Genomic DNA, 16,035 nt, shown 5'->3' with positions numbered 1-16,035 from the left:
TAGAAAATTGGTTAGGAGGCAAAACAATGAATCAAAAACTTTTTCAAAACACAAATATCATCAAATATGCATCTGGTTCTAACTGAACTGAAATGTGTGTGACCAGTATGGAACATGAATCAGTCTGTGTCTGTGGCTTGGCCCCCAATGAGGGTATGCTAAAAAAAAAAGAAAAAAAAAGGGGTAACGGTTTAGGGTCTAATGCTCCCTATTAACTAGTTTCATTAACATGCAGATGGCAGGGTTTTATCATCACTGAGTTTATCATCACGGAATTTTGACATTTTGATTTCTCTGATCTACATATGTGCATTTTAAGATGTTTTGAAGGCCAACAAAATTGGATAACAATAGCTTTAAAACCATGTAAGTGGGCAGCTGATTATTTTTCTCTCCTCATCAGCATCACACTCCTATTCTCTTTGTTTTTCTCTTGCTCTGTCTCTTCCCCTCCTAAAGCTGAGCTTTGACTGATATAGGCTTTTCATTTTTGTCTGTCAGTGAAGAAAGTAAACATAGGGTCAACTGATAGGTTGATTTATGAATCATTTTCTCAGACGCATTCATTTACTGAAAGCTACTAGGAAAGCTAGGTAGCCTAAGTTTATTAAATTCATTCACAATATGTACGCATTCATTATTGATCTTATTCCTAATACAGGGTCGTAGACAGGGCTTTATAATCAAAGAGGTCCTACATTTAAGGTTATTAGGGGGTTCACATTTTTTATTTCTCTGATATGTCCATTTCAAGACGTTTGAAGGCCAAAAAAGGATAAGAAATAGCTTTAAAACAATGTCAGCGGGCAGTAGATTGTGTCAGTACCTGCTCTCACTTCTTATCCATCACTTTCTTTTTCTCTCAGTCTCCTCATCTTGCCCTGTCTCTTCCCCTCCTAAAGCTGAACTTTTTTAATTTACTGAAATTAAAACAAATTGTATATTAATTCTCAACATGCACACATTCATTATTAATCTTGTGCCTAGTAACATGATGAAAACGGCTTTGTTAATGCTCTGTTAATGTCCCCTCACAGTGACAGTAAACTAATTATTAGTCACGTTACAGTCACGTTTAATACACATTATTAGTCCTCTGATTCTGAAGTGCGCTCTGCTCGGCGCCGCTGCGGATTGAAGATGAAGAACACACTGAATCTGATTATAACAAGACTGAAGCGAACACTATTTCAGATAGCCCATCGGGCAGGCCGGTTATGCATTTTGGTAGCCCGACTGGAAAACACAATAGCCCCGGGACGTCAGGCTAGCGATTTTGCGAGCCCTGTAACTGTATATTAGATCCGTGCATTCATTCTTAAAGGGACAGCAGCCTCATAAACTGTTGTCGTCTGTTTTATTAATGTTTATGAATGTTTTTGACTGAATCACTTTTGTATCTTTAATATGAATCAAATTATATTTAATTCATACAGTGTAGACTAGTGGTTTTTTTTTTTTTTTACATTTGATTATACAATTTCTGTAGTATTTCTTACTAAATAAACCTATGCTACTGTACCTGAAAAATGTGTTTCTTTGTTCCTATATCATTCTTTGTTTCTTTGTTCCTATACCATTCTTCGTTTGTTTATCAAAAATAAAATAAAAATGGCCTGCCTTGCTTTGTTACAGAAGACTGCCAGTCATGTGTGTAATGATTGCTTAATCAGCTTAAAGTCATATAAAGTCAGCTTAATAATAATATTTGGTTGACTAAAATGGCTAGAAAAACTAGATACATTTCAAGGTTCACATTTAATTAGGTGGGATTTTTTTTTTTTTTTCAAGACCTATTAAACTGTTTACCACAGTCAAATAGGAAAACTAATGCAAAACCGTAAACTAGAATCAAATCTATGCATAGGCTATCATATCAATCTATATCAATTGTGACCAAGAATTGATTTGAGTCGAATCTTGAGGTACCAAAACATTCCCACCCCTAGGGCGTAGCTTTTACATAAGTAGTGTTTGCTATGGCAAGCATCACTATTACTATCGCTCATAATTGTTTAGGAACTTGAACAAACTCCTAAAATTAGAACTTTGGTGTGTTACTCATCCAAGGTGTTCATGCTGCAAAGATGAATCTCTTGGAAATGCGCAATTGACAGTAGCTTGAGTTGACAGTAGCAGTAGCTTGAACTTGATTTGGGATGCAGATGTACATTTATTTTTATTAAAGAGTAACAGCTGAAAAAAATATTAGCTGAAAAATTGTATGTTCAAAACTCTGTGTGGTTCAGACTTTGAATGGAAAGAATACTGATGATATTTCTTAGGTAGAATTAAATCCAAACAACCACATAGAACTTTTAAAAAAACATTAACTTAAACAAACTAAACCACCTGCAACACTAATATCGTAGTGGTGAGTTTTGCACAGGCTTTCTTCCTCATAAAATGCAAAAAATGAGTTCTCAGTTCTATTCCTACTATCAGAGATGAACTTGGGTGGGTCCTCTTAAGCATGGCATGTGACATTGCTTTATAGATATAGTTTTTTCCTCCACAGAAGCACTCAAACATTTTATGTGCTCTGCTGATCTGAAGGCTTGGTAATGACCTCTCTCAATGCCTTGGGCAATGGATGACATTTGTTTGGAAACATTGTAGAGCTTGTTCTTGTGGCATTTAGACATTTACAGACATCCGTTACATTAGTACTAATGTTAGAACTAAACTCAATAAGCTGTACTCTGTCCTGTCTAATTCAGTTTGTTCAAACACACACTTGTTCATAAAACAGAACAATGGAGATGTGTTTTTAAAATTTGACCTCAGTACTTTAAACTATGAGACCTTTAGCGGCAGGGATAAAATAATGCTGAAGACAGGGAAGTATCATTGACTTTGGCAGTTCATTCATGTTTAAACACAAGAATCAGGTCACTTTGCTCAGAATAAAACCACCCTGGTCTGATATCTCTTCTGAGGTTAAGAGGTCAATGCAGTGTACAGTGAGGCTAAAGCTTGACTGATGCTGAAGGAGTGGAAAGTAATCCAATCTGGGTTAAAATCCACCTCAGGGCTTTCCAGTATCCAGCGCTTTGCTTTTTATGGCTACCATCACTGACTGTACAAGTGTGATAGTGGGAAATTGGCCATAGCACTGGTAGATGAATCCCAGTCCAAAATTTCATCTCGGATCACTGCTAGCACACATCAAAGAGTGACCTCTATTTTTCATATTCTGTGTGCATAAGAAAACCCGACAGAGTTGGAAGCTCCCGTATCTCACAGCAACACAGAACCCCTTATCTCTGATATTGCCAGAGTTTTTTGGTTTGTTTGTTTTTTTGTAACTGCCAGCTTATTTAGAACCCAGTGCCCTCTCTTTCTACCTCTGTTTTTGTGGGATTGGAGACTGGTGACAAAACAGTAAACACTTTTATTTGCTCCCAAACTATGGATTGCTCCAGGAGTAAATTATGTATGACTGCAAAGGATAGAAACTGGATCTGAGATGGAGATTCCCATTAGATGTGCAAATTTGGTACATTGTATGGGTTGCATCTGTATATTGTATTGTATATAGTGTTAAAGCGCACAAGGAAGTTTATGTGAACTGCTGTGTGAAAAAAATCTGTATTTCATAACATTGTCTTTTTCCCACCATTTTATCACGATACTTCATTCACAAGCACAAGTGTTGCAAGTCATTTAGATGGTGTCAACATTTCCTGTCTGTTTGTTCTGTCACAAAATGTTCAAACAGTTTTTCAGTTAATTTACAAAATAATTTAAAACCTGTCTGTCTCATTCTGTTCCAGTTTCTCTGTGGTACATCTCGCACAGCAAGACCCCTTGAACTTGGGAACATTGTATCACCTACCTGAAGCATTCCTTCATCACTCAGTCTTACGTTTACAAGCTAATTGATTGGAAGTCCCACATCGTGAGCTGTGACTGAAACTCAAAATGGCTAACAACACTGCAGACCACCCACCGGGGAACTCGGTCACCGAGGTTGACCACGATGGGGACTTTGGCTGCACGACAATGCATCTCCGTGACCTGATGGAGCTCCGCAGTGGCGATGCGGTCAACAAGATTGCAGAATGCTACGGAGACGTGCAAGGGATCTGCCGCAGGCTCAAGACCTCACCTATCGAGGGTAAGAAGCAGTGATGATCTACACCCACACATGCACAACCACTTGACAGAGTGGTGAAAGCACTGGTGCGTAGGGCTGGGCGATATGGCAAAAAAACTAAGTCTCTTTTTTTTTTTTTTTTAGAACTATTGATCAATTCATGATTTCAATTCCAATTTTTTTTTTTATATATATATGTTTAACTAGTTTAACTTAAATAGTTAACTGCAATATAATTTAAGTAACATTCTCTTTATTAACATCTTGTTAAAAAAGTTATATTCCAAGTGCACCACACCTGAAGTGATCAACATGGTGTAAATGTAAAACAAATTACTTAGTTAAGTATCTTTGCAGAAATTATGCAAAAGTTAAGACTGCAAATATTGTACAAACTTACTTTAAATAATATAAAACAAATGACAGTTTAAAAACAGTAATAGGCTATTATTAACAGCAAATAGGTTGTAAAAATAGAAAATAACAGCACCTTTCAGCCTGTCACTATCATGCAAATATGACATATCAAACATACAGTAGTACTGTATGTTTGATATGTCATGTTTGCATGATAGTGACAGGCTGAAAGGTGCTGTTATTTTCTGTACAGGTTTTTGCATTCCATTGCGCTGCTTTTCTATTGTTTTATGTTTGGCGGAAGTGTTTGGCTGTTGCACTCGTGAGCATCTTTTGCAGCGTCTCACCCATGAATCGGCTTTCTAAAAACGCGGCGCGTATCTGCAACTTGCGTCTAATAACTGCTTTTTTCCTATTCCACTGCCCACATCTTGTTTTTTCAATGCAATATTGCATTCTGTGTGAACAGCTGCTTAAGATTTTCTTCTCTTAACTGTTATCATTGCCATATTGCCAGCATGTCTAATTGTAACGTTTGCTAACATTTTTATTCAAAACTGCGATTTCTCGATTTAAAAATATTAAATCGTGGCAAACATTACATTCGAATTAATTAAAAAAAATCTGCAAAATCGCTCAACGTGGTGTTATGTTTGTGTGTTGTGCTTTGGAAAAGTTCAATCATGTTGCCATCTGACCACAAAATCTTTTCTTGCATCACAGCTGGAGCACATGGGCATTTGGAGCCAACTTCGGACGTGCTTTGCATGGTTCCTTTAGATTAATGGCTGCTTTTGTGCCACCCTCAGATACATGCCAGTGTTATGCAGAGCTTTTGAGATGGGTTGCTTTTTGTTCCCTTCTACTGAGCTCTGTGATTGTTCACTGCTTTATGGTTTCACATCCAGTCTGCTTTTTCAATCAGTGTCTTGAGGGACAGGCTTTTATAGATAGTGTTTTGGTAATTTGATGTTTCTACTTCTGGGTAATTGAACCGCTTTTCCTGATTTAAGCATTTTAGTTACTTTGTTCCAGACTGCTTTGGAATGTTCTTCAGTCTTAGGTTTCACAGCTGACCTTCAAATTCATTAAGGGAATATTTTGGGTTAACTACAAGTTAATAACTACGAGCTATATTTCTGGCACCTACAAAGTTTATTTGTTTATTTATTTTGCTTATTTTATTTGTTTATGTAATGATTTATTTACTTATTTATTCACTTTATTCTTTTTACTTTTTTACTTTTATTTGCTTATTTAATGTGTTACTTTATGTATTTATTAGGTATTTACTTATTTCATTTGTTTACTTATTTACGGATTTTGTTTACTTATTTACTGATTTATTTACAAACAAACCCCATAATATTATTTAAACTAAGATACATTTTTATCCCTATAACATGGTACTTTTTAGTCCTTTGAACATTTTTTCATACAGATAGCCAAGATGTAATGAAACATGTTCTGATGCTACGCTAGGGCACATCATCAGTGACCTCAGGTGTTTCGGGTCTCTCGAACATCATCCACCCTCACTCAGGTGACTCAGCTAAGGTTGATCAAGCCTCAGCTCCCACTGATCTGCTCTCTTGATCCAGAGCCACCTAGAGGCTTTCTCTGCGTCCTCTGTGCTGTTATAGATGGCCGCCCTCTTCCTTTCACTTGTGATGCTGAGTGGAGTATAAGCCCTACAGAGGTACTGTCCTGCAAAGCCTCTGCACCCTACCATGGTCTAGTGGTTAGCTTGTGCATTTTTAATTCAGTGTAATGGTAATTTTAGTGAAGCATCTAAAGCAGGGTTTCTCAAACTCGGTCCTGGAGGGCCACTGTCCTGCACAGTTTAGCTCCGACCCTGATCAAACACACCGAGCTGTGCGTTTCTAGTGATCCTGAAGACATTGAATAGCTTGCTCAGGTGTGTTTGATCAGGGTTGGAGCTAAACTGTGCAGGACAGTGGCCCTCCAGGACCGAGTTTGAGAAACCCTGATCTAAAGCATTTGAAGTTGAAAAGCCTGATCAAGTGTTACATATGTACAGTGAGTTTTTGAGTAATTGTCACTTTAAGTGACACTTGATGGCAAGATAATTCTACTCTTGTTTTGCTTCGTGGCTCAGGAATGTTGTTTAACGTCAACCCTTAAACAATTCTCTAGATTTTAGGATACTTCCGTGGCACTGAAGGTGACATATCTTTAGAAGGTCAGCATTAAGGTTCAGCTTTTCTTTAGATAAGCTATTCAGGAGCACTCACTGAATATGCAGTCCAGTTAACAGAATGGCTCTACAGTCCTCCCACCCAATGACCTTAGTGATGTTTCATCATAAACGAGTTTGTCACGTCATCAAGGCTGTCTTATTTCACCTCCGTTGGTGCAAGTTGAGATTAGACTTTGCTGTCGTCCTAATGAACAGCGTGATCGCGCTAAGCAAACACCGGCAGGGCTCTCATCTCCACTTCAGCATATGGGCTCTCTTGGATCATTCTAGCATTGACATTTGCTCCACATTGTGTTCTTAATTACATTTTAGATCATCACTCGGTTCCATTTAGTAATGAAGGGACAGCTGTACAGGCTTCCCCACACAAGAAATGACTCATTTTACTGACGGGGTTATTATAGGGTAATATTATGTTTTCTCTTTCACCCTTAAATTTAGGAGTGGGTTGAAAAAGCAAAGTAGCATTTCTTTTAAAGGTGCTGTGGAGACCTTTTGATGTGGTTTTACAATCTTATCACATAGCATAAACAGGTTTTGTCTGGGGTGTGTAAGTCTGACTGCTTTCATACATTTGTTAAAAGAGGTAAAAACATTGAAATTGATAGTAGAGGCGTATTAGTTTGGCACTGGACTCGCTGTTAGCTCTTGTTGCATACTTGGCTTCTGAGGGAAAATGAATCATCACTGGTCTGCTGTATTATTTTTTTAAATCCAGGCCACTCCTGTTTGCATTACAGCATGACACAGACCGCTAAAGCCAATACCATTACAGTCCATTCAAGAATGAATGGTTCTGCAGATATTTGTGTCCTATTTATGGTCGATTTAGGTTGTGGTCTCCCAAGAAGACTCAAAATCATAAAGACAAAAGACAATTTCAACCTCTTATCTCAGTGTTTAGACTTTGCAGGTTGTACTCAGTGTTGCCAGATTGGGCGGGTTCCCGCCCAATTGGGCGGTTTTGAATTTGATTGTGCGGGTAAAAAAGGATTTGGGCGGGTGGACAAAATTTGGGCTGGTTTGGGGTCAGTTCGGCGGTTTTCAAACATCTACATTTTAAAGTCTAATTGATTAAAAAACTAAACTAAAGTGTGCATGTAGTCCATAAAATCAGTCATCATTCATGACATTACTGTACACACACGCGCGCCCATGCAGAGTCAGCTGGCGTTAGTGTTGACATCACCGACGAGCACGCACTTCTAGCCAATCAGTGATCAGCAGGCAGATGCGATTGAGCGCGATAAGTTGTAGCTGTATATTCAAGTGATCGCTAATGCCAAAGTTTTATCTACACAGTAAAGAGTAAGATAGTGAGCAACTCTAAAAACGTACACCTGGTGGGATAGATGGTGAATATAACTCTGAGGAGAGCACAGTTGAATGACTTGAAATTAAATGAAATATGGGACGTGAAATATGTCCATGGCCATGTGCACACTAACCTAACCTTACCAGAGACATCGGCAACTTTTACACCGTCCAGATTGCACTATACTCGACCCTGACAGCTGCTGAAAAAGGTTTGAATCAACGATGAATGAGTTTGACTGCTAAATTCTGCGTTATGTTCTGCAATGTGTACTTCCGAGGGTTAAAGTAATCGGTTCATTTCTTGATTGCCGTTTTGACAGTGTCCATCTGGACATTTTAGTCATATTGGCTATAATTCTCCTTTATTATTGCCCTGTTTTGATCTGTTTTCCTGGAATTTTATTTTTTATTTTATTTTATCATTGTTATTTTGTTTTAAGAAGATAAAAATTGTGCTTATCAACCTTGAATGACATGGTAATGAATTTATATCATATTATTTTGGCGGCAGTAAAATTTTGGGCGGTTTTTTCTTGTAGTGGGCGGGTTTTGGTGAGCTTTTGGGCTGGAAATCACCGTCCCAATCTGGCAACACTGGTTGTACTCAACTACTCCTCAAATTCCACTCTAAATCAATTCAACTTGTTTTCACACCCATGGCTCTCAGTGTACTTGAAGAAATGTTGTCCGGTCATCTTATTTTGGAGGGTATTCCCTTATTTATTTGGCTGGATGGCCAACATTGGCTTTTATCACTTCCTTTCATTTGTTTCCTGTTAATATTAGACAAGGGTTTGGCAGCTGTTTCAATCACGGCCTGAAACAAGTAATGATAATTTAGGATATTTTCATCACTAAGGATATGTTAAGTTGGTAAAGTTCAATTATAATTTTGCTTTCTATAGTCACTAACAGTTAGTATTATAAGACATTGAATTAAAACTTCTCTTACAGTTTGAATAAAAGTCTATAATGCTCACCAAGGCTACATTTTGTTTCGATCAAAAATACAATAAAAACAGTAATATTGTGAAATATTATTGCAATTTTAAATGACTGCATTTATTTGGATATACTTTAAAATGTTAATTATACCTGTGATGACAAAGCAGAATTTTCAGCATTTAATACAGTCTTTACTGTTGTCACAAGATTTTTTTTGATTCTTTGATCAATAGAAAGCTCAAAAGAACATAATTTATTTGAAATAGAAATATTTTGTAACATAAACATGTAACTTTGTCACTTTTGATCAACTTAATGTAAACCAGCTAAATAAAAGTGTTAATTTATTTAAAATATCTTACAGACCCAAACATTTGAAAATATAATGAATGTGTCAAGGCTATACTGTTACTAAAAAGTGCCATTCATACATATGAATGAAAAGTGAGTAATTAACCATGTAATACTGTGGTCAAGAGCCTAGCTGTTTAAAGTGCAATTTGAATACACTATAGCAAGTTGCAATGGCAGCAGAAGCATATTGCAGCCCACTTTTAAAGGAATAAAAAATAAAATTCTGTAATTTACTCACCATCTCAAGTTGTTTCAAACCTGTATGAATATCTTTCTTCTGCTGAACACAAAAGAAGATATTTTGAAGAATGCCGGTAACCAAACAGTTGATGGACCCCATTGACTTCCATTAGGGAAAAAAATACTATGGAAGTCAATGGGGTACATCAACTGTTTGGTTACCGGCATTCTTCAAAATATCTTCTTTTGTGTTCAGCAGAAGAAAGATATTCATACAGGTTTGAAACAACTTGAGGGTGAGTAAATAATGACAGAATTTTCATTTTTAAGTGAACTATTCCTTTGTCCAATTGCATTGGACTTTATATCTGCATATATTTACTTGGTAAATGGTAAATTGGTTTACTTGGTCGAGCTGATATTTCCTGCTCATTTGAGTAGTCTGACAGAAAAGCTAAAATGCCATCCATCTATTCAGCAGGTTTAAAATTGAGGGACATCATAAATGCCAATGGCAGATAGAATTTCCTCTCTGCTTTTCTCCCTTAGCTGTGAAATGGCATCTTAGATTTGTGATTACAACACATCTCACAGCCACCGTAATGTTATCCAGTTATATCTTCACAGTGAACAGCACTATAATGATAATGTGAAATTATTTCAATTTCTGTAGAATTAATGATATCTGTTGAGAGAGTGAAACTCAAACTCTTAGTTGTAATATGTTCAATGTGAAATTAACCTGTTGAGTTTGTTCAGAAACCCCCTGAGGTTCTTGCGTGCCAAGAGGAGATGCAGAGGTGGTGTTTTGAAAGGGCACTGGAAGCAGGGGACGAAGATTTATCAAAAGTCCCTCCATCACACCACCGTTGGACCCCAAATCTTGTCCATCTACCTCTTCCTCTCCAATGACTTGAGGATCCTTCCATCCATAGTGTAAGAAATTGTAGTCTGCCTCGACCCAGATTCCACTCCTAAATATATTTTAGAATGCGCTCATCCCCAAAATGGCTTACTTATCATAGAGATTAAGGCAGTCAAGTTATATTGTTTCTTGACCATTTGGGTTGATCACATCCTGGGCAAATGGTAGTCAATTGTAGAATGGGAATGGGTGTGGGACACAGAGAACCTTCTCAGACAATGGGGTGTCACAACTTCATTAACATACAGATCACAGCTGTTGCTACAAGAGCAACTTCATTTACATGAAGAGTGGTAAAACTGTAACAGGATAAAAGGTTTGAGATTTGGATGTTCTGGGTTCATTCTGACGCCGGTGAACCCAAGGTGCTTTGTGTACCTTGCCACTGCTATGCTGTAATAAACTTCATTTTTGAGATCTTCGACGTCCACATCATTTTTTCTTACAATAGTAACTTAAGAGCCTGTTGCTAAAAAAGAGAGAATCTGTTGTTAAGGCTTTGAACTAGAGACTGTTGAATTTATTTAGGCCAGTTTTGTTTATCATGTCTTACAGGGCTCCAGACTAACTTTTTCACTGGTTGCACTGGTGCTACCAACTTTCTCAGTTGGTCCACCAGCACCTGGTTTGGTCTTAATTATTATTATTTTTTTCTTTGCTACAACATGGAATTAATCAGTGCATGCCGATGAATAGTTGTCTTAATCTGCATACCCTAGTTTTGCACTGATGTAAAAAGACTGACAGTGACACGATACCTCCTGTTGGCAAAATGTTTTCATCTTTAACTATCAAATTTAAACCATAAAAAAAAATATATATATATATACAAAATTTGTTTCACAAAAACATCGTTACTGAAGCTGCAGACGCGCAAGTTCACACTGAAAGTGTTTGTACAGCGTCACAGCTAAGCTAAATAAGTGAGCTTTTTTTTTTTTTTTACAAAAACAACTATATTTGTTTTTATAAACTTGATAGTCTTGAAAGTTTGTTAACACTGAGAGGTGTAACATTTGCATGTAAATGGTGAACAAGAACAAACACAACCAAGAAAATCAGATCATGTAATTTCAGTCATGCTTCGGTATGTTTACAAGACGGCAAACTGCGAAAAATGCACAGTGACACTCAGGTTTGATTTGGATAGTGCTAGAGCCTATATTGGCTACCTGTCTGTGTATTACATAATAACTAAAAGAAAGTTTAGATATCATATTTTCTGGCTAATTTAATTTATAATACAACATACTTTCACCCAAACTGAATAATTAAAAACAAGTTTAAATGGGTAAATCTTCTATAAATATTTTAAATTTTTTCTTTTCTTTTCTGACATACTCGTTACTTGTTAAAACACACTAGACATGCTTATTCTGTGCATTTTGAGCACTTTTTGTGGGAAATCATATTGTAGGCAGACACAAAGGACAGACACATTAATATGCATACACATTGCATGGTTCATCATTTGTTTTGGCCAAAAAGCAGCAGTGTATTGAGATGTTTCTATGCAGAAATGCATTACTGAAATGCAATTAAGAATTACTGGTGCAAAGCAGACATAGATGAAAACAGATATGGAGGTTGTTTTCTTTAAGTGCATGTGGCCTGGTGTGTATTAAAGTGGGGCTTTCTTCAGACGTGAGCTAGCTGAAAAAAAGAAAAAAAAAACATTAAAACGACACATTTTGTCTTGTCGCTTTCTCCCCTAGTGTTTAAAAAAAAGTTAAATGCTAATTGAAGACTAGTCTTGCATGACAAACTAAGACCTTTATTAAGTGCACACCTCCTTAAATTCTCCTCAAGTGTTCCATCCAGCAAGAGTGTTGTGTCCTGTTAGCAATAGTTATTGCTTTTATCCCACTGCACAGGCAAGTTATGCGCCCCTACATACCCTACACATCATAAAGAGCTGATGAACACTTGCTTAATTAGATGGAATAAGCAGATTTGAAAATGGTCTTTCCTTGCTATTTTTGTGTACTTAACTACATGGGATCAAGGTCAACAGTCCCAGTAGTAATGTTAGAATGTTAGCCTTTAGGTAGGCCAAACAAAACGCTTTGAAGATAAGCATATGATATAATATCACGTAGCTTGAAAATGTTGTGAAAATATGTCGTTTTATGTAGTAGAAATTATCTATTCAAATAAGCTTCTATAGTCATCCTTGGGGTCATACGATCAACTTAAAAAAGCTATGAACTAGATGGTTTTATTGCTTCGTAATGTCATGTGGGAAAGCATTGCATAGTTTGAATAACAAATTGATGTACAAATTTAAGCAGTTCAATGGCAAGATAAATTGAGAATTGAGTCTCACGGTGCAGCAGCAAATAGATTTAGCAGGGAAAAGAGGGTAAAACATTAAAATGGTGCAATCAAGCTATAAATGTTTTACCTTTATCAAATGATAAGTAGGCAATTATAACACAAGCACACATCATGTTTTAATTTAAAATACACCAATTGTGATTTGTACTTTTAATTAATTTAGATTTTCAAGATGATTTTAGAAGAAAAAAGCCCATTCCCTGTGGAGCAGCGGAGAAATGAGCAGACAACCATTAAATATGAAATGATTTACCTGTCCAGTGCTGTTGCATTTTAGCAGATGAATACGCTGTCATGTTCCAAATTTCAGACTTTCTTCCTTCAGTTGACCACAAAAGATGTGAGTCAGCATGTTTATGTAGGTCCAAATAGTTGGACTATAGAAGAGGCACCGAAATGTAAATTATGTGCTGAAACCGAAAATTCAGGATGCATTTGGCCGAAACCGAAAATACATAATATAAGTTAAAATATTCAGTTAATCAAACTTATTTAATAATCAACACTAAAACTGAATTGTATAAAACATTTAAGTTGCATATAAGGCATATAAGTTTTTATATTTTTTATATTTATCTAACACAGGTTACATTAAATAGCCTGAGAAAGGATTTTCTTCAGGTTTTTCAGGTCAGATTTTCTGAAAGGATAATGGCCATGTTGTTCAGAGAGAAAGAGAGTTTGTTTATCTGTAGGGGTTGTGACTTATGCTCTCCATATGTTCAGGATCTCACTTATTCTGGCCATTAGAGCAAAAACTATAAATTCCACCTTAAATATCCTGCATTTTGTGAAGGTTTGTTTGCATAAAATGAGCCTGGTTGCTAAAATCCCAAACAAATTTAGAAAATAAATAAACAAATAATTGATTAAACAGACATGATCTAGCATTCAAAAGTTTTAATGTTTAAAAAAAAAAAGTCACTTATGCTCACCAAGGCTGCATTTATTTGATAAGAGAAACAATAAAACAGTAGTATTGTGAAATATTATTATAATTTAAAATAACTTTTTCTATTTGAATAGATTTTTAAAAGTACTCCTTTCTTCAGCATTACTCAACATAAAACATTACTCCAGTCTTCAGCAGGGCCTTAATTTTATTTTGGAAAATGGGGTGAATCCCCACTTAGGTGAGTTGGAGTTTTTTTTTTAAGGTACAATCAACTCACCTACATCCTAAATGTTTGCTCACACTATGCATTTGGGTTTTTGAATGGTGTATTATTTATTTATTTTTTCTCAATAGCTTACTCGGCACAAAGAAGATTGTTTTCAAATTTTGAATTGAATTTACAAACAGTCAGTGAACAGTAAGTAAAATAAGAACAAATTACAAGCAGGAGCATAAATAAATAGAATAGAATAAAGATACAAAATGTTACGGTAGGTCTGGACAATAATTCAAAATCAATATATATCGCGATATAATTTTTTTCAATAACGGTGATTTCCGATATTTCAATAAACATTACAGCATTTGTCACTGGCTACGTTTGCATGCAACCAAATAACCCATTAGTAAGCGGATTGATGGCTCAATCGGACTGAAAAGCCTTCATGTAAACATCATAATTGATCTGATTGAGATCAGGATTGAGACTGATTAATCAAGAAGACAAACTCACAACTGCCGCAATATATGGTGTATTTGAGTTCTTTCGACTGAAGTTGTGAAGTGAGTAAGTGTAATTTTTTTTTATTAAATGTTGTCTTATGTTGGACAACAGGCTTATTAGCACTTCGCATTACAAGTTTGGGATGACGCATGTTACTTTTTTTAAATGCATGTTATAAGCGCCTCCAACTCGCAGTGCTGTCAGAGATGGTGCAGCATTAACTACTAAAGTCAGAGCCACTCTTCACAAACACGCTGTGTATATATTTATTTAATAAAAAATCACAGCTTTTGCAATTTCATAATCGCACTTAGCCAAATCGCAATTTCGGTTTATTTTCAATTAATCGTGCAGACCTACATTGGATAGTCTTCACTGTAAATTAAAAACAGATTAACCCAACAAAAGTTATTCAGTCATGAGCTGTGAGAGATTTTTACCTCTGTCTTTTGTTGTTTAATTAACATTAAAATCACAGACAGCATCAGAAATATTTGGCTGAAGTCTGCCTGTCTGTGTGAATGAGTGGCACAGTTTTGTCTGCTGTCTACTATACTGTAGCTTGCATGACTCTTGTGGTGTTTTCAGTGCCTGTCGTCTCACTATATGAGGACATGAACATGTTAACTTCATATATCATCATATACCATCTCAGGTCTTCATGACAAGATAATAGTTTACTATTGCATTGGTAATCACTGGGTACAATCTGTACATCTAAAAATAGAAGGATTGAATCCCATAATACAGACTGGACCAGTACTTAAAATGGTTTGTGATGTTCCTGCCCTTCCTTTGCCTTTCCCCCCTCTTTTTCTGTTTGACGCATCACCATGTTGACGTTTGTGAAGATGTCTCATGACTGCAAATATTTGCTGATGACACATTGACTCAAACCTCTCTTTTCCCCTAATTTATCATCTCCATTACTGTCACAATTATTGTATTCATATTAAAATGCCATATTGCACAAATCAAGGTGGGTAGTAGAGTTTTATGAAACAGATGAAAGTCTTTCCCTCGTAAAGTAATTTGTGTTCCGAGTTGGAATGCAGCTTGTTGTGCTTGGCTGTCACCCTGGCCCCGCTGAGCTCTGCGGCCCTGTTAATGATCTCCTCCATTACCATCACAACCATCTCCCTTCAGCATCCTCTTTCAAAGCCTCTGCTTCAGTTACCTTGACACCAGCCTCCCAGCAACAACCTCCCATCCATAGATTTGCCTGCAGCTGTCTTGAAGGCAGTCAGCTCTTGTTAGCCTTTAGCGTTTAAACGCATGAATAATGTTTGGGTGTCTGTATATGATGATTTCTTGAATGGAGATTTCCATCTGTCAGTCCTTACATAATCACGTTATTACTGTTTTTTATTATTATTATTATTATTATTATTTATTTATTTATTTATTATTATTATTATTTTATTTTTTTTATTTAAAGGCATCTAAATTAACATTTTCATACTTTTTTTCCACACAGTGTTTTCTGAGGCCTGAGTGCTCCAACTTTCCATCCTTAGACTAGATCTGGGACTGTTTTTTGCCTGATTTGCATGACCGCCTGTTCTCTTCCAAATTGAAACAATTCTGTTTGACAGGACCAGATGCTGTCTGTTGAAGTGAGTCAGGAGTTTTGTGGGAATACACTAGGGGTGGGCGATATGGCAAAAATATCATATCACGA

The 16,035-nt window shown here is 36.4% G+C and overlaps 1 protein-coding gene across 8 annotated transcripts in view; it reads left to right on the top strand.

Annotated features, from left to right (window-relative positions):
• Positions 1–16,035, top strand: part of atp2b4 (ATPase plasma membrane Ca2+ transporting 4) — a 133,060-nt gene that overhangs the window by 63,336 nt on the left and 53,689 nt on the right. For all 8 annotated transcript variants that reach the window (XM_084395047.1, XM_084395050.1, XM_084395046.1 and 5 more), the window contains one exon: positions 3,777–4,120. In XM_084395047.1, coding sequence (XP_084251173.1) covers positions 3,925–4,120 — 196 coding nt within the window. In that variant the 5' untranslated portion in view covers positions 3,777–3,924. The remainder of the gene's footprint in view (positions 1–3,776; positions 4,121–16,035) is intronic.

Source organism: Rutilus rutilus (genome assembly GCF_951802725.1).
Source record: "Rutilus rutilus genome assembly, chromosome: 22".
Classification (NCBI taxonomy): domain Eukaryota; kingdom Metazoa; phylum Chordata; class Actinopteri; order Cypriniformes; family Leuciscidae; genus Rutilus; species Rutilus rutilus.
The sequence above is the reverse complement of the archived record's forward strand: the minus strand, read 5'-3'. Positions and strand labels throughout refer to the sequence as shown.